The sequence below is a fragment of the Odontomachus brunneus genome, unplaced genomic scaffold (genome assembly GCF_010583005.1).
Source record: "Odontomachus brunneus isolate Ranch 3 - 2012 unplaced genomic scaffold, Obru_v1 Obru_scaffold_233, whole genome shotgun sequence".
Lineage (NCBI taxonomy): Eukaryota > Metazoa > Arthropoda > Insecta > Hymenoptera > Formicidae > Odontomachus > Odontomachus brunneus.
This window is the reverse complement of record NW_022639683.1, coordinates 166,760-187,063: the sequence shown is the minus strand read 5'-3', so window position 1 is coordinate 187,063 and position 20,304 is coordinate 166,760. Positions and strand designations below refer to the sequence as shown.

Sequence of the window (20,304 nt, the reverse complement as noted above, 5' to 3'; positions counted from 1 at the left end):
AAAAAAAAAAAAAAAAAAAAAAAAAAAAAAAAAAAAAAAAACAAAGGAAACGTGAAATCCTCGGAAGCGAGCAATATTTTGTTGATTTTCGTGACATGTGCTATCGTTGATCAGCGGTAATACCTATCAACTAGAACGAGCTTGCTGCAGGATCGAGAAAAATAAAAATGTAAATCCTCTCTAGAATATTTTCGCTATCACGCGCAAACAATTTTCAGCTTGCTCGACGAGAACTTTAAAACTTCGCCAATCAGCCGATCGATAACTGCGAGTAATTCAAAAAAGATCGCCAAGAACTGGAATATCAAGTATTCTCCCGAATGTTAGAAAACAGCAAACTTCCTATTTTTATTTCAGATTCCGAAATTTAATTAGTAGCTCATTATTTATAATTATTACAAGCGATTGTCTTATATGAGATACTCAGATTTTAGCTTGGAGTCGGGCGCTTAAATTCTTCAGTCCTATCGCCGTCGCAAATATAATCTCATGTATATCGTATTACTTTCTCAGTAATATATTTACTTAGTCACTAAACAAAACAAAATAGCAGCAATTAAATTTTTTTGTTGTAATCACAAAATATCTCGTTGATCCATGATTTTAACCAAATTTTGATTTCGATAACCAAATCCTTCTTTCAGTATACTGAGATAAAATTGTTTAGTATTTGTAACTGTAATCACACACAGAGAAGTAATTATTATAAATTATGGTCAAAAAAATAATTTTTATAATTAAATTCTACTGTAATGTTAATGATAATAATATTATATACATATTACTACTATCATGTTAGAACAATCAAAAAATATGGTTGGAGTAAAAAATAACCAGCTAGCCATAACGCGGCTATTTCTACTTACATTCTAGTATCGTGCATAATATTCAGTAGAAGAATTCAGATCTGAGTTTATCGGCTGAAGTTTCAACGGCTATTCATACACAGAAACAAGTGTTTAAATGCTACACGAACGATCAAAGAACCCGAGCCCTTCGGTTATTTTTAGACGTCTTTTGCGCTACGAAACCAAAAATTGCGAACTCGATATTCCCATTCAACGGTGCATAAACGGGGACAAAGTACCGTCACTCTGCGCGCGGCTAAAGCAAACAGAACCATTAAAATGGAAATTCCTTTGTGCGAATATACAGACTTCGAGGGGGCAAAGTTCCGCAAGATTTTCGACACGTCGTATAACGCGCGGGCCGAAAACAAGGTCAGTAGCAACGATTGTTTGACGATAGTTTGAGCATAGTTTCGGGCGAGATCACCCCCAACGCGGAAAACTTCCCGGCGATTCACGGACTGGATAATACCTCGTTCCTCGCGCCTTTTTTTCCCGCCTCCCCTTCGTCCGCTTGCGCTCGCGTCGTCATTTTTTAAACTTTTCTCCGCCGGGAAAGCGTGAGTTTCGCCCGCATGCGCGCGCGGTCGTTTGCGCAGAAATTTAAATGATTTAGCTCTCAACCCGAGGGAACAGGCGAATTTTTGATGTTCCGGCTGAACTTCGCCTTGCAGATATTTCTCTCGATGCGGGAGAATAGTCGGATAATGGCGGCAGGGAGACGACGCTTGCCACTCAACTCGCAGCGCGTACAATCCGGCGCGGTATGTTTTAAGTTTATGGATCTTAAAGACCGTCGTCTACAATGCGAGTGAAGTATGGCTGTAAGAAGTAAGAATAAGAAATTGACAATCGATTATTCTTCTCACATTCGACTGTGATTAGTCAATTTTTTTACTTTTACTTTATACAGCCATACTTCACTCCTATTGTAGACGGTCCTTAAGCCTGTCGCTTCCACGTGTCTCTATTTATCGGAAAACGATAAATCCTTTGTTCATCGTTGCCGCGCGATCTCAGGCTCAGTTTCAAGAATTTTCATGTTTCTTCGAGGAAATACTGTTCGCAAGAAAATCATTGCATCGCGTTACGCCGCGCGCAATTTCGGGATTAAACGTTTACGTCTCCTATCCCACAAAATGTTACTCCGTAAAATATATTTACACGCTCTTGCGGAAAGTATAAGATTTCCCTCGCGGATTAATCTGGCATGTAAATTCCGTGCAAAAATTACGAGTCAGAGACTACATGCGGCCAGACACACCGTGTGACCGACGTCACGTCGGTGGTCACAATGCCTTCGTCGGGGCGTGCACGGCGAGCGCACGGGGTTATCATCCCGCGGCGTGCACGCACTCAATATCCTTGGGCAACGTTAAACGGCCGCGGCTTGATGGTTTCCGCGGATTGAATATCATGGAAGACCGTAACTGCATTAATTATCCATGCGATTCATCTAATGGAACGGGAAGCCGTTTTAAGCCGTAACGCATTCCTGTTGGAAATTGCTCATTTGTATTCAGTCGCTGCGCCACATTACGCGTCCTCGGTCGCGTCACATATCGAGATACTACCGCGAACCGTTCATCGAGAAAGCGAGGGAGACGTGCCATTTTCCCGTAATGCAAACTTTTAAGCTCGTCCGCGGCACCCGAGAGAGATAACGACGGCGTGCGCACGTCACGGTAAAAGCGAGCGCAACGCACGTTCAGCTGGCTGTGGAATGATATAAAAGCGCGCGCGTTCGTATTTCTAATTCGCTAAAGTCACGCCGTGCCTGCGCCACGTGGGCGCGCCTCGAGACGATCGCGTGAATGCATCGTCAGTGAGTCGCGAATGAAGAGGACGATATTACTCCTAAAGAGGAAGGTTTTTTCGACAAAATTTTTTTCAAATTCGTACACAGGGGTTCTTTTGAGATCACTAATCATGAAAACAGAATTGCAAAATTCCAAATTGCGGTTTCAATTTTGCAAATTTTTAAGCCAATGTGTACAAGAATGTAGTGTTACATATTTTTGAGGTCGCTAGTCACAAATCTGAAGTCAGATTTGCAAAATTAGAAATGGTAAAATAGTAATTTTCGGTATTCTTTAGACAATTTATACTAAAATGTGTATATTCATGTTCTTGAAGTCGCTAATCGAAGAATTACAAAATTGCTGCCAATGAAAACCACCGATTTCAGTTGCCATATTGGATTTGCCACTTTTAATTTTGTAATTCCGATCTTAGATTCATGATCAGTGAGTTCAAAGACCTGCGTGACTTTATTTTTGCGTATGTTGGCTTAAAAATATAAAAACTTGCAATCCAACTTGCAATTCAACTTGTTGAATCCGCCGTTTTGAATTTTGAAATTCTGACCTCAGACTTATGATCAGCGAGAACCTTATATACAAGAAGTTTTTAATCCGACTCGATAGCTTATGAAAAAAAGGATAGTACCATATGGTAACCTGTCGGGGATTAACCTCCTCAAGACGATAGAACGTTTTAGAGGCACATCAGAAATTTGGAGATTCGACCAAGTGAACTTGTTTAACCCTTTAAGTATCACTGGTACCAATAAGAACCACTTAAGGCAGTTGAAACCTTATAAATATGCTATTTAGAGTCTTTTTGACAATATTTCATTAAAAAAAGTTACTAGGATGTTCCATGAATTTTAAAGTATTAAAAAAGCTTTAAAGGATTAAAAAAGCAAATTAATTTCAAAGCGGATTATTTGCACTCGATAGATGGTTAATTCGTCTTTTTGTGTAGAAAACAGTCGATTAAAATTAAGAATTTCGACTACATTTCTGTCAGATTACTTGCGCTCGACAAGAGGTTAATTGCAATTTAATTGTGCAAGGTTAATTGCGCTCGGCACATCGCAGCATCGCGAATGACGAGCCGTTGATTCGTCACAATCAGAACTATTTCGGTACACATCAAGATGTCGACAGACATCCGTATAAATAATTCGGCCCAGACCTCTACGGAACCGAGGTTGCTTTAAGACCCGACTCAAGGGAGTTGGAGAGAAATCGCCGCAGACGAAAATCAGAGATTCTCCTGACCGCGTTGGAGCACCTTGTTCGTCGAGAGACGCCTCTCTCACGGGGCGTTTGCCGCGTTTACGTGGTCCAGGTGAGGAATACAAATCAACGGGCGAGGACGCGCAGCGTCGACACGGCGGCGGAGTGCCGTGCTTCCACGGCTCGACTGTCGAAGCAGACGGAGAGATCGACAACCTCCATCGTTCCTCACTCCACCGTCGCATGACATTTGCATGTGCTTCGCGTGCGACTTAAGGCGGCCCGTAAATAGAGCGTCTTCCGGGGGCCGCTACGTGGGCAGGAAACGGCCGAAAGCTCGCGCCAAGGTATTACTCGAGTCGTGGGGGGTCGTGGAGGGGACGGCGGCGGTGGCCTCGCTTGGCAGGAAACCAATGAAAATTTCCAAACAATCTGACTAATCTGCCGCGGCCCCGCGGGCCGCGATCTTCCGCCCCATAAATCGTCGCCGGCGGCTCTCCGTTCACGAGAACCGTAAAACCTAACAACGTCGGCCGCGCGGCCTATATTATTCACCAGCCAAGTCGCCGCGAATTCCGAGTTTTCTCCATCGAGATGTATGACCGACGCGCTGCTGAATGCCGTCTATTTCGAACTGTTGTTTATATTTCGTGTCGCGAATGGGACAAAAGTTGGACGATTGTAGCCTCGAAGACGGTCTAAGTCGGCACTCGGAATTGCACTTGCACTTTTGATATCTCACTTTCTATGTCTATTTGGTCTATATCTATTTTCGAGATTTATGTCTACTCTCTTCTCCCCTCGCTTCTCCTGTTCAGCCGTCAAGCCTCGCGACTGACTGCTCGCGCAGCGTTTAGCCTCAGGACCGTCGGCTATCTAAGAGATGTACGGGATGCTCCTGAATTTCTGAAAAGTTCTTATTGAAACTAGTGTTCTATCGTTGTAATCATAGTAATACAGATATGTATCGCTATATACACAAAAAAATAATATTATATAGTCAACATACATTTTGTCAAGAAAGTACCGGAAATTGTTAAATAAAACACACATATTTCATTTATTGGGTCGTCTAAAAATAGCGTCACGAATATTATTTTCACTCACACGTTGCGTAACTACCCCTAAGAGCGCTAAAGGGATAGCGCCGACCGATGGAGTACGTGGATCGATATAAACGTCAATAATTCCGCTTGACACAAAAACTGTTGGAAAGGAGAAGTTATCGCGCTGCACGTGGACGTGAAATCGTCTTTCTGTGAAGCAAGGATCAAACAGCGCAATCATATAAGTACGAAAAACGTTGTGTTTGCGTTAAAGAAGACATTAATTTGTGTTAAAAACGAAAAATCTTGGTTTGCATTTGCATTGCGAAGTCAGTTTGATATCTTTCACGGGTATAAGATGCAATTGAAAAGGAAAACGAAATTGTAATAATAGCAACTTTATACTGTAATAGATTTGAAAATTAATCTGTGAAGTTCGGAATGTTCGTTTGTTTCACAGAATTATACAGGAGAAATAGATAATATATAAAAATTGCAGATACATACGAGTAAACAAGTAACAATTACTCGAGATCCTAAATAATTCGATTGTTATTCGACTTTTCGAGTGGAATTTCACGCGAAGAAACTTAGAAAGTAAAAACTGATTGAGTTCTTCAGAAACAACGATTGCGTTACGCCGATCTTCAATATTATTCCAGCATACGCAGTTAATTTTCTTCAGCTTGGCCCGAGCGCCAACGTTCGAACAGTTGCATTAACGGAGGACGAAAAATTGCGAACATCCTAAGTGAAGTCTCTCTAGTTAAAACGTCGAGAGAGAGAAACGGGGAAAGCCGATACGAGCTGCGATGGTGATGCGAAGTAAATAAATTACGACCGCCTGAGAGACCGCGTTGCGAAAAACGTTTCGATCTTTATTTGGAACGTTCACGGTGGAAAAATTACGTCACTTCCGCGTGAACGTTCGACGGGACGTCGCATTTTTCTCCCAATGATGGAACGTCCGACGGGAACGATCGCGAGGGCAACGAGCGAACGAGAGAGATGTCTGGAATTATCTCCAAGAGACGCACAGTTCCATGCATATCCAACCGGTGTCTCGATTTTTTCCTGCACAAAAAGCGCGATGCAAAATACCGTTGTTTCTTCATCTCCGCCACGAGGACAAAGCCAACAACATCCATTACACGTCGGCATCCATTCATTAAGCGACGTCTATGGACGTCGTTTTGGATGCCCTTAATGGCTTCCGCTGGAGGTCAGATTAATTCAACGAGGATGAAAGTGAGCGAGAAAGATGAGCATCTTCAGCGCATCCGACGCGCTACACGCGCGGGAAAATCCGCGAATTTCACGGCGCATTACCTCCCGCAATCTTTTTATCGGTGAACGCGCAGCGAGATTCTCCAGCTGTTTCGCGACATTCGTCTCGTGCGAACGTCGTTTTCTGTCGGAAAGAGTCGATTCTGAACCGTCAAATTCAATTAGTGCCGTAAAATAGACTGAGCATTCCTATTCGAGCACTGAAGGTGAGATCGGAGGAAGAAGAGATATGTTAACTGACATGCTTTCTCTGTCACACAGTACTCTAGAAAGGCGCGATATAAGAGAAGCATGAGACTGAGCATAGTGAAGCGACAAGATAAATAACGTGTATTTCAATGCGAGCGCGCGAGAAGACATATGAAGGATACACACAGAGCTGCCACATGTGGGACCGAGTACGCGTAACTATAGTGCGTGCGGCGCAGCGCACACAAGCGAACGACAATATGTACATGTTGGCCAAGAATAGATTTATATCATTTCTGTATCATTAACGCTTTTCTGCTCTTTATTTTCTTAATTCCTTTACGTACACTCGTCAACAAAATTATCGCATAGGTTAATTCATGTCGAAATTTCGCACAATTTTAAATGAGTATAATACCGCGGAACATCGTATTTGAAATCTTTTTGTAATATTTCAAGAGTAAAGTCTGTACTTTAAGGAGTGTACTCTGTACTATTAGTCGGATTTTCAATTTATTCTCTTCCCTTCCCGCAGTCTTTTCACAAGTAAAAATGTGTAGCGTCTCCAAAAAAATTGCACAATTTGATGTATCCGGGGTGGAATAAATTTTTCCGTAAATTTCATGATAACTATCGTTAAGTATAGGCTTTCCTCCACAATTAAAAAAAAAGTGGATTGTACGATTTTTTTTCGCATAGTTGCGACATATCAAAGTTAGCTATGCATTTTTTTTAAATCGCTTAATTGACGCATTCTACTGGAATGAATTCTTTTCACAAATCTTACGATAACCATTGTAAAATATGAACGTTTCTTTGCAAATAAGAAAATTAAGAAGAAGTGTGCATAACTTTGTTCCGCGGCATAATGTACCGATGATGAAGTTTTAATCAGTTACCGTTAGCATTAACATTACCGATGCGTACCACGAGGAAGTTGCTGGTCGAGTCTTGCGCATTATGTGTGTGTGTGTGTGTGTGCACGTCACGATACTGATTAAAAATGTATAGGTAACTTTTATACACCGTACAACATCGCGGAAGAAATGTATACCTGTTCTTTATTTTTCTATTTGTAAGGAAATGCTGATATTTTAGAATGATTATCATCAGATTTGTGAAAAGAATTCATTCCACTCAATAGAGTGCGTCAAATGAAGTGACAAAAATGTAACTTTGATATATTTTTTTCGCAACTTCGCGAAAAAAATGCACAAATCCGCTTTTTGTCTTAATTATAGGGAAAAAACTTTACGATGGTTATCATAAAATTTATGAAGAAAATTTATTCCATCCCGTAGGATACGTCACATTGTGCAATTTTTTGAAGACGCAACACGTCTTTATTTGTGAAAAGACTGCAGAAAGGGGAGAGAATAATTTCAAAATATCTGACTAATATGCTCCTTAAAGTACATACTTCACTTTTGAAATAAAAAAAAAATTTTCAAATACGATAATGTTTCGCGGTATTATGCTTATTAAAAATTGTGCGACATTTCGACATAAATTAACCTATGCGATAATTTTGTTGACGGGTGTATTTTATGTGTAAAAAAACATTCCATTTAATGTAACAATTAGTTAAATAGTAAAAGTACGCACACGTGAGAAGCAACACGCGAGCGTCGAGATATAATAAAAAGGCCTAGGCATGATTCTCGTCGCTTGCAGTATTAGCTATAGCTATAGGTCGAGAGAGAGAGAGACGGCAGCTTGTACGTCTGCACTCTTCCACCGCCCGAGCCTGGCCGAAGCGCCAAGCGCTATAGTTCGTGACAGGCAACCCACACATACACAGTTCTTCGCTTGTGTGTGCTGCGCCGCACTCACTATAGTTACGCGTACTCGGTCCCACATGTGACAGCTCTGGATACACTTCTGTGTATGCGTGCGCTAACATGATAAGAAGAAATGTAAAAAAATGTCTTCAAAGGGCATATCTCACTGAGAGAAAAAGTAGTTAGTCTAATTAAAATTATTGCTATTTTGAGCCACATCTTTTAATTGTTCTAACACGAAAATGGCAGTAATGACATGCATATGAAGTAGTTATTACTAATATTACAGTAAAATTTAATAAAACATAGTGTTTTAGTCATAATTTGTAGTCATTATTTTTCTATGTAATTATAATTATAAATACCAAACATTTTTTTCTGAGTTATTCTAGTTTATATGTCTACATAGAAAAAGAAACATTCTTGTTTTAAATTCAAGATTTTAAAGTTCTTCTAAAAAAATTACGTATCATTGCGTGTATATAAAACAATGATTGTTAATTTGAGTACATTAGTTATGAGTAAATACTAATTTTTTTTCTGTGTATGAGTCTAGTTCTCAACGAATAGTGAATATCAAATTGAGCTTGACAATAAAAAACTTTTTCTACGTATTCCGGAACAGATTTTTTGATTTTAGATTTTAATTAGTCTGATCTGTTCTCCATTCGTCAAACTTTTTAAATTCCTTTTTTTTGGAGGGAAATTTGCAATAAAATGTTTGTCATATCTTTTTACATTTTTCTGCGTCCTATAGGGATTGTCGAGGATAGTTAGATTTAATCTGACAGTCGACAGTACGTTCGAATGAAACTGCAATCATGCGCGTTCATGCGTGATTAACGGCCGGCTTTCATGGTCTCGTGCGACAATTATACGTCATCGTCCGCGTAGAACTTCGGCGAGGTCTAATGCCGCCTGTGATGTTCGTTCCTGCGGCACTTTTATCCGCAAAAACGCATCGCGACGAATGGTAGATTCGCTGAGGATGCGGTTTATAGGTTATTCAAAGTTAACGCGCCATGTAACGCGTTTCCCGAGGTTCACGATAAGATGAGTACGCCGTAAGTACGTATTAAAAGGCGACGGGACGAGAGACGTCTCCCCCGCATTAATGCTCGTCGGAAGACACATTGACGACGGCAATAAAAAGAATTGAATGTAAAGCCGGAGTGTATATGCGCGCGAGCATTAGAACGACCGGAAGGAAAGGAATTCGAGTTTACGGTCAACGTTCCGCGCTCAAATAAATGTAATTATCTTACGCCGCAACAGGAGCAAAGCAGCGGAGCAACGGTATTACAGTCACTAATTCAACCTCTGTCTTGCCCTCCCATCCCCTTGAAGGGGGAAATTGCTGTGTTGGAAATAAAAGTAGCACAGCTCGATATCGTACATCGTGCATAAACATACTCGCGCGTGATCTCGGATTTATGTTATGTGACCTCTTCTATAAATTTCTGATCGCTCACAATTAAACGAGGAAGTTTGATTAAAATTTGCTCGATGTATGATAAATGGTGGTAACCTGAGAAGAATACCGAGAACTGTGATACGAGAAGTAACGCAATACCGTAAACAGCAGACAGAAGCAAAAGCATGTATACCAGTGAGAGTGTAATTTCATTCGTCGCGTCTGCAATTGTTCGTCTACAACAATTGCCGCTTTAATAACGTCTGGTGCGGTCGAGAGACAAATTACCATGGCACTCGCGTCCGCCGGAAAGTACTTCCTAGGATCGTCTTTCCTATATCGAGAGAAAGAGAGGAAGAGAGAGAGAGAGAGAGAGAGAGAGAGAGAGAGGGAGAAAGAGAAAAAGAGAGTTGAGGTTCCATTCGGCGACGTAGATTAGCGAAGATGTCTAGAGTTGTCAAAGCGTGCGCGCGCGCTCAAGGTTTGCTATCTCTTCTTCTCTCTCTCTCTCTCTCTCTCTCTCCTTTCAGGTATTATACTTGCAGTCGCGGTAAGAAGTTGCGAATCAACATCTCGTTATCCGAGATTCGAAAACTTTCGCATACAGGCTGCAGTGGCCCAAGCAACCTCTGAGCCACCGCCAACACTCGCGTTTCTCCTCGCACATCCCCTCGAGGAGAAGCTGATTGTTGCGCGACCTTTTGTAGAATTTCCGTCTATCCCGGATACGCGGGAGCCTCCGTCACTTCTCCTTCTCCACTACCTTCGGGGTCGCAACAAAAGTAGGCGAAGTTGTGAGATTCAATTGATGAAACGGCGGATTGTCGGCCGGCACAAAGAAAGCCGCGAGAGACACACGGCGACATCGATAACGAGGCATCGCGAATCTCGACTTTCGTGACGGTTTCTCAAATAACGGCCTCGGAGTTTCGGTAAAGAAAGCGCGGCAGGATAAATGAAGCCGAAGTCAAAGCCGAGGAAGCGCTTCGTTCCCGAGACTGAGGATATCTTATTGTTAGTCCGGCAAATTCCGACCCGGCAGAAGTAGCGCTAACAATGCGGGGGGAGTGAACCCCACTTGAGATATTCCCCAATGGAGGGGAAGATCCAGCTACTTCTCAAGCGGAGGGATACCACTTGGACCACTTTTTTCAACCTGGACAATTGGAGAATTGGAAGTTAATTATCAATCATCGCGGACGACAAGACGTAATTTAGACCGTTTGGCTGCCGCCGCTGACATTTCCGTCGTCCGCAAAGCACGCCATTAAATCTCCCTCCACGCGATTAATTTTACAGCGCAGTGTCATCAAGGAGTCGAAAACTTCGAGACGTCCTTCGCTTCCTCTTCTCCTTCGTATCCTATTTCGGAAGGATCTGGCTGGCGTAGTTTCCTAGCCCTACCCTCCTTCCCGACCCTCTCGTCCGCTCGTCTGCTCTACAAGGCAACGGGTCTCTTAATACGCGAGCGGTGTACAATTTCGAAACTTAAAGGACGAAGTCAAGGAGGGCTCCGAGCGAATTTGCCTAAGTTCTCCGACTTCGCTTCCTCGTCCCTCGAATTATTTCGAGCTTCTATCCGCCGGTAAAAGTAATTTTGTCCTCGGAGAGAGGAAGAAAGATACAGATAGATAGATAGATAGGTAGAGAGAGAAAGGGGAGAGGGAGAAGAGGAGAGGGATAGCGAGCTGGTGCTGAGCCGAGTCGAGCCAAGCCGGTACAGAAGACACGGGGCAGATTCGGTGGAAGGCAGCCGGGGAAAGATGCTTTTAGTTTATTACCTCGAGGAAATTACACCGACGAGCCCCGTCGGCTTCGTTATTTTTTGCTTCTCTTCCTGCAGTACTAGAAGACAGACCAGCCGTAGTCGCGTCGCGCTGCGCGTCGCGTTGCGCGCGAGCGCATGCTGAATTTAAGATCCGCTTCCCGAAACGGCGTAAGCTCCACCGCGCATTTTGAGGAATTACAATAGTCTTACGCTAGTATCGCAGTAGTGTTCCGTCGCGGTAGAAACCACCTTGCTATTTCCGCGATGCGTGTACAATCCCCGTGCTTTTATCTGGGAAGATCTTATCCTCCAAAGAGAGAGAGACAGTGAGAGAAGGGTAGCGAAGAGAGGGAGGGAGGGAATAGAAAGAGAGAGAGGTGTGGCGCAAAGTTACTGCGGAAGATAATTAAGCAAAGGTATTCATTAAAAATACGAACCGTATTCGAGAGTATTTCGAAATTAACTTTTTACTTTTTTTATTTTATTTTTTTTACGTAGAAATACTTTTTTTATTTATTTTTTTTACGCAGAAATACGTATCTCGAATTTTTCTCTCCAATTGCTTCTTCACGGACAAACTCATAATTTAATTGTTTCGATAGTTCTCCGGTGAGTTTGGCTCAAGATCGTTGTGATTGTGGGCAAATTGAATGCTACAAGCAATTTTCAATTCCGATCGCGGTGTAAATCACAGTCTCTTGCTCTTGTCACGCTTCTCCGTCGAGTAAATCACTTTCGATCCATAACCGCTAATCTTCTTTGGTTGCGCTCACTAGCAATCGTCGACACGATTTATTAGCTTGAGACCAGACCGATCGATAAATATCGATCGTCACTCTGCGCCGCATACATTGCGCGTCCCCGATTCACGACCATAATGCGTCTCCCCAGCGTTCGTTTACGAGGGTAATCAATCGCGTCGCGTCATCGAGCCGCGCATTATTCAACTTTCCAATTTTTACGTATTACATGCATCTCGTAAATGCGAAGTACACCCCGGACGCGAAATTAAATTACGACAACGGGCTCGTTTGTCTGAGGCTGCTGTCGCGAAGCGGACGGGGACGGTGAAGAGATAACAAATTCTGCGAGTATCTTTACATCTTTTTGTGTCGTCGAACACTGTAGTGAATTAGTTATTAAAAGCTATCGAATCATTTTAACGCAACAGTAGAATAAGTTGTCGATGATGTACATGGAAAACAACTTTGTATTTGCTTGAAACTATACTCAATATATTCAATATATTCAAATCAACAATATATATAAAAACATATTTCATATGTAAGCAGCGATATATAATTTTGTCGGAAAAATTGTTAAGTCTTGGATTTCAACATTGTTGTAATTTTATTAAAATATTATAATAGGAAATACAATATGATTATTTTAGTGATAATTATATCTTTTCTCCGACATTAAAAAATATATTCTCAATTTAATATTTGCTTTCCATTCGTGAAGATTATTCTTGAACAATAATAATATATTTTTCTTTGTTGAATCACATATAAAATATATTGACGCAAGTAACTTATCTTTGTTTAACACGTAATCTCATTTTAAGATTTACATGCCAAAAATGAAGATATTTTCAAAACAAAAACGTTCTTTTTACTATGTAGCTGTCGGGGTTAAACATTTTTTTATTTCTTTCAATTAGTGAATACTTTTTATCAACATCACTAATCACAGTGAGATATCTTCTCCTTTACAGAGAACAATTCGGAAGTAGATACGTTGCTCATGAATTCCGTACTTCACTCTGCATAAAAATAAGTCTGATTAAATGCGTGGGTTTAAAATAAAAAATATGTAAGAATCGGAGAAAAAAGTATATCGGAAGCCGGAGTTTGCTGGGCCGGGACTCGAATCCTTCGCTTGCCGGACGACTGCTCTAAACCACTGAGACTACCCAAGCTCCCGCTCAAACACCACTCTTTCTCGTCTTCTTACATTGATGTTATTGTTAAGATGCCGCGTGTTACCTCAGTTCGGTTTACATCCTACAGTTCCGGCCAGCCTGTCATCACATTCGTCCCGAATGTGCTTTTCACTAATTTAAACTTTACGTGTGTCTAATATCCGCTCACCGGCCAGTGTCCCCTATCTATAAACCATAACTGAGGCACCCCTGGGTCTTGCACGATATTTTTTGATAACACTAAACACTAATCCAAACTTAACGCGTCTAATATCCGCTCATCGGCTAGTGCCTCATATCTATAAACCTTAAACCATAACTGAGACACCCCTGGATCTTGCGCGATATTTTTAACGATGCTAATACTAAACACAATTCAAATGACAGTTCCGAACCGATCTTCCCGAACTTTGACGAGAAAATACGACGAGCTTTACGAATTCCACTTCTGAAGATGTAAGAGTCGGAAAGAAAAGTATATCGGAAGCTGGAGTTTGCTGGGTTGGGACTCGAACCCGGGTCTTTCGCTTGTCGGGCGAACTACTGAGACTACCAAGGCTCTCGCTCAAACACACCTTCTCTCGTTTTCTTATATTGATTTTATTGTTAAGATGCCGCGTATTACCTTAGTTCGGTTTACATCCTACAAATGTATTTGAAATAAAGTGAAATAATTAATAATTTCTTCATAGTGAGACATGAAATTATATTTTACATATTTTATAAAAGATATGAAATACATATTTATAAATATTCCATAAAAATGTAAAATATAGTTTTATGCTTCTGTATAAAAATGAATTCAATTAAAATCAAATATTAGGTGTACAACTTTGCTTCTGTCGTTTTCCTATAGATGGCTTTAGCGGTAAGTGGTGGTCGAAATAAATAGATCATAGACATCATACAATAAACTTGAGCATCTGTCATAACCCTATAGAAACATTAGTCGATTTGTGTCTGCATCATAAAGTTATTCTTGATTGAAAATGTCAGTTCACGAGCCAAATTCTCGTCATTTGCGGGAGGTTTTAATTTTCTGCTTCAATATGAAGAAATCTGCGGCTGAAGCTCATCGAATGCTCTCAAATACTTATGGTGAGGCCGCTATTAGTGAAAGAACGTGTCGTGAGTGGTTTCAACGCTTCAAGAACGGTGATTTTGACGTCGAAGACCGGCATAGCGGTGGAAGAGAGAAGGTTTTCGAAAGTGCAGAATTGGAGGCATTACTTGATCAAGACTTGTGTAAAAATCAAGAAGAATTGGCACGATCATTGGGAGTGACTCCACAAGCCATTTCAAAACGCCTCAAAGCCATGGGAATGATTCAGAAGCAAGGAAGTTGGGTGCCATACGAATTGAAGCCGAGAGATGTTGAACGGCGTTTGTTTGCTTGTGAACAGCTGCTTGAAAGGCAAAGACGGAAGGGATTTCTGCATCGCATTGTGACTGGGGACGAAAAATGGGTTCATTACGATAACCCCAAGCGCAGAAAATCATGGGGAGTTCCCGGCCATGCTTCCACGTCGACGGCCAAACCGAATATTCACGGCTCCAAGGTCATTTGGTGGGACCAGCTCGGCGTAGTGTATTATGAGCTGTTAAAGCCGACTGAAACAATCACAGGCGATCGGTATCGAACGCAATTGATGCGTTTGAGCCGAGCATTGAAAGACAAACGGCCGTAATACAACGAGAGACACGATAAAGTGATTTTGCAGCATGACAATGCTCGACCCCATGTTGCGAAAGTGGTCAAGACATACTTGGAAACGTTAAAATGGGAAGTCCTACCCCACCTGCTGTATTCTCCAGACGTTACTCCCTCTGACTATCACTTGTTTCGATCAATGGCACACGGCCTGGCTGATCAGCACTTCCGATCTTATGAAGAAGTAAAAAATTGGATCGATTCGTGGATCGCCTCAAAAAATGACCAGTTTTTTCGACGCGGGATTCGTACACTGCCCGAAAGATGGGAGAAAGTAGTGGCCAGCGATGGACAATATTTTGAATCATAAATGTATAACCAATTTTTTACAATAAAGCCTCGAATTTCGGAGAAAAAACGGCGGAAGCAAAGTTGTACACCTAATATGAATAAAAGGAGAAAAAATAAAAGCTTCAACCACCGACGACTGATCTGTTGCTTGTAACAGATCAGTTGCAGTAATAACACATCTTACACGGATACATAAAACTGATCAAGGGCTTTACTGTCATCTTAGCATCGCGGGGGCGAAAGTCCCTAACTTACTTTAATTAGCCGTCAACGCGAGTCATTCGGGCCGGCGGACGAGGCCGCCTGTCACAACCAACAGTAATTTTCCTCGGTGTCTGGGAGCGCACGGATTATCCGAATATCGAAGGATCGGCGACGCGACCGCCCGGAGATGCCGTTAATGTAGCCGGAAATTACGGAAGAGACGGCTTTTATCGGGTGCGGTGGAGCGAGCCAAGTGCGCGACTCGGCGTGCGATTGCCTCGGCGCGTCTCGACGACCAAATTGAAAGCCGCGTCGATAATCCGCTTCGACCTTCGCGCCCCGCCACCAGAGAGCCAAGTCGGTCTGCGCGAGACAGAAAGTTAAAAACTCAATGCGCGCGACGTATACGCCGCGGAGACATATTTAATTCAGCAACACACCCAATCCAACGGTTTCAAATGCTTGATTTCCACTGGAAATTAGCTTTTTATTGCTGGAGACGCCGGGATTCAGAATTACTTTATAATGCACAGTTCGCCTGTAATTGGATTGTAATTGGATTTCGTGCGCATTTATTACAGTCAAATTTTTGACTAACATGATTACCACATCGGGGTCAAATGTAATTTCGCAGGCCGCCAGTCGGGAATTATTTAGACTCAACGTCGTGCGCGGCGAAAATTAAACATTCATCGTCCGGCGAATAAAATCGAGTTTCGAACGATCGAGAGACGTATCCATCGCAATGTCGCGCGATGCGGGATTTACGTCGATCAAATCGAGGTGAACGATCGATAAGGACGCTCGATTTCCCATAAATGTTAACGGGACGCGCGGGAAGGGGTGTGCCGGTCGCGCCGGTTTCGTCGTCGTCGCATACCATGGAGAGCTAATTGGACCGCGGATGTACCTAATCGAACCTAATGCGAGCAGCCGAGGCCGTGTCTCGGGCTCCGGTAACGGGCCATGAATTATCGATAAGCCGCAAACGCCGCGCGCCTTCCTCCCGCTATCAATGAAGTCGCACGTGGTACGGGCGACGCATGGCTCGCGAAGACAATGTGACCGCCGTTCTGATAACGGGACATGACTCTTCGAGCACCGTGACAGATGGAGACGCGCGATAGGGTCTAATTAAGCCGAACCGGAGCTACAAAGTGCACGGATGTTCGAGGACGGCGCGATGCAATAAACTGTGATTTCCTAAAAACTACGGAAAGTGCTTGAAATATGTGAGATTCAGCGGAAGTATTTGCGATTGGCAAGCTACTTTATTGTACTTTGCGGTGTTTTGTTCTCTATTGCCTAAAGAAGTCTCGCTTGATACATAAAGAGAATTTTATAGTGAAAATAGAATTTCGTAATCGAGGAATAGATCGGTATTTTTTACAATAATTGACTACATAGAAAAAGAGGACATTCTTGTTTGGAAGATATTTTTATTTTTAATGTTAATTTTCAAATAAATTACGTAATATTATAATAAAAATTATAACACAATTTTAGTACTCCGAGAATAGACTAACACTATGATGAAAATTATAAGACATAGTAAAAGTGACTATGAACATTACCATAAATGTAATAAAAATTGTCATGTATTTATGGTCATTTTCATTATGTTTTATTATAATTTTCGTAATAGTGCCGATCTATTGCCGGACTACTAAAATTGAGAGAATTTTATAGTGAAAATTGCTATAGAATTTCGTAATCGAGGAATAGATCGGTACAATAATCGGTTTACAATAATTGACTATACAGAAAAAGAGGATATTCTTGTGAAAATATCTTTATTTTTAATATATTAATTTTCAAATAAATTACGTAATATTATAATAACAATTACAACACTATTTTAGTACTCCGAGAATAGACTAACATTATGATGAAAATTATAAGACATAGTAAAAGTGACTATGTAAAAATTACCATAAATGTAATAAAAATTGTCATGTATTTATGGTCATTTTCATTATGTTTTATTATAATTTTCGTAATAGTGCCGGTCTATTGCCGGACTACTAAAATTGTATTATAATTTTTATTACAGCATTCTCTTCGTATAGCGTTAAATAAAAATAAATTACTATATATCAATATATTTTATGTTCAATTCAACAAATTACTCTTTTTCAACTCAAGACGATAAAATTCTTTTAACAAAATTTTACATCATTGCTTATATATGAAACAATTATTAATTTGTTAATGTTAGTTTTAAATGAATATACGCGAGTGAATGTTTCAATTGACTAAATTCGTTTCTATAATGGTAGAGTATATCAGATTCACTTCTCAGTTTCGAGTGAAAATATTCATTCGACAAAATGGAAAATCGACTTTATATGAACGAACATAATCTCGCGAATTTTAATGACTTGGCTGTCACTCTGCTTTTGCAGTGGCATTTCACTCGAAGAACTTTAGAGTACAAAGGGGAATGCTGAGCATACGTCAGAATTTTATTCCTCTGTTGTGCAACGGAACGTTACACGATGCCATACCAATGCGTTTCCCATACTCGTTACATAATTCTTTTGCATATTGCAGCTGCACTCTTCGCATGGGGTGTTCATGTATTATACAAAGCGAAACTGCATACGCTGCAACCTTTTTCCACTCGGAAGATTGAAGCTTTCGTTACTCCCCCTCCCTCCCCGGAAATTCCATTATCCCGCAAATACGACTCGAGTGCTGATTGTCTCGGGAAACAATGTCGAACGCGCGCCGAAGTACGTCTACACGTACACGCCACGTGTGCACGTAAACGCCAACTTCGAGTCGAGTCCAGATCCGCCGCTAGACGGCGACATCACGTCTCGCTACGAAAATGTAGTCTCCATTAGCAAAGCAAATATTCCTGTATTCTTTCTGTCCGCAGAATAAATCGAACGAGAACTCGATAAAGCTGAGCAACCTCGGCCTGGAGAGTTCGGGCCAATACAAGTGCGAGGTCTCCACCGAGGCGCCGTCCTTCGCCACCACTTACCAGACGGCCAATCTGACGGTGATTCGTAAGTAGACACGTCTTGCCACGTATCGGACAGCCGATCGATTCGTTTGCGACGTGAAAAAATCAACTGTCGATAGAATTTGGTTTTCCCGATAGAGCCGCGCGCGCCGCGTCTCACCCGAAGTCGCACGAATCCTTTCGGTTGTCCGATGAACTCGACCCTCCATTTCGGCGATAAATCTTTCGCTCCGGATCTCCCAGACTTGTTAAATCCTCCGCGATAAATCGAGATAATATCGTGGCTAGTAATATCCCCTCTCTTTATCTCTCGTTTTACACATAAAATCCTACGGTCCCGTTAATTTCACGAATGCCCAATAGGAACTCACGGCTGGCCGTTTGAGTTACCGGTAACAATATCTGCCATTATAGGATATTTATGTATTGCCGCGCGCGATAAACTATTTCGGTAACAGCGGCGCGACCGGGCTGTTTTATTGTGAAATAGTTGTCCACCGGCTCGCACCGCAAACCATTTCGCACATCCTCGCGCCATTAATTCGTGTCTTGGGTGTGCGCCTAAATATACTTTTTAATTGCACACGCGACCAATCATTTCATTGTGCGCGCGCGTGCAACATGAAAATATATAATGATACCGCGCGACACACGTCCGACGATAATACTTTACACGGTGTGTTCTGCATTATTTAATTGCGCCAAATATTGTTACACATGTCCGCGTGCGAAAGAAATGCAAAATTTATTACTCTTGCAATAATAATGACAACGAAATTTACCGACATTTGCCGCGACTTTTCAGTTTCTAATGGAAAACAATTGCGCGTCAGGAATTCATTAATTTTCTAAGTATCGTTTTCGCTCATACAAGAAATATAATGGGAATATAATGGAAGTATACGCGTGTGTGTAGCTTTAATACTCGTAATATTATCCGATTCGCTCATTTACCAATTAAGTGTGGCATGATCGGAAAATATAAAGTTTAAGGAGCGCGGAAGTGGATGACGAACTTTAAAAATATCGATAACGCAGAGACAATCGTCGGATGAACCTTAAGGGAATGCCATATTTGAAAACTTTATTGACGGAATACCCACTTTTTTCTACAAAGTTTACGTCGTATTGGTTACACAGAATTACAAGTGCTTAACGTACTGAAGACGCATGCAATAAGCAATTGTAGCATTGCTCAATACGAAAATGATAAAAAATTTTTAAATTAACACCACGAGCTACCGCATATTGGTTTCTCATTGTTTTAAGTCATGCTACTTAACACGTTTAAACGTTTTAAATATGTCAAATGGTAAGATTTAAAACAGTAAGAAACGTATAAAAGGGGCTTCAGCCAAATTATGCGTTTAAAAATAACGCGCTTGAATTTGCAGTGCTGTCAAATGGGAGAGAATGGTGGAATGTTGCTAGACAAGACGGACGAATTCGCAAAGTCTCAACCGAAAAATTTCACTTCTCTGTCCATGAGTGTGCATCTTGCCCTGCAATCATCATAATTTTGCATCTTGATGGGCCAATTAAGCGATAAGAGCTGGTCGGTCCGAGCGTTTTACGATATCATACTTGTACTGATTCCATCCGCGTAGCCGACCGTGTCGCCCGTTCGCGACCGTCATTAAATGCGTACGTTTCAATTAACCATTTAATTATGTGCATTACAATTCATACGCGAATCACGTAAAATACGCGCGCCGCGTTTATCATGTTCCCACGCGCCGCTGGAACGGCGTCATAGGTCAGCGACGTTAATTTGCGCCGATCCAATCGTCCCAATAAAATCGGCCGCGTTTCGGGGCCGGGGCGGACGAATCGACACCGCGAAA

At 41.6% G+C, this 20,304-nt stretch overlaps 1 protein-coding gene and 1 long non-coding RNA gene across 2 annotated transcripts in view; one reads left to right on the top strand and one right to left on the bottom strand.

Moving 5' to 3' along the window:
- Window positions 1–20,304, top strand: part of LOC116852523 — a 301,076-nt gene that overhangs the window by 180,171 nt on the left and 100,601 nt on the right. The window contains exon 3 of the mRNA XM_032832978.1: window positions 18,371–18,503. Within this exon, the coding sequence (XP_032688869.1) occupies window positions 18,371–18,503 (133 nt within the window). The remainder of the gene's footprint in view (window positions 1–18,370; window positions 18,504–20,304) is intronic.
- LOC116852524 overlaps window positions 1–20,304 on the bottom strand; it is a 212,666-nt gene that overhangs the window by 132,274 nt on the left and 60,088 nt on the right. The gene's annotated exons all lie outside the window — the stretch shown is intronic.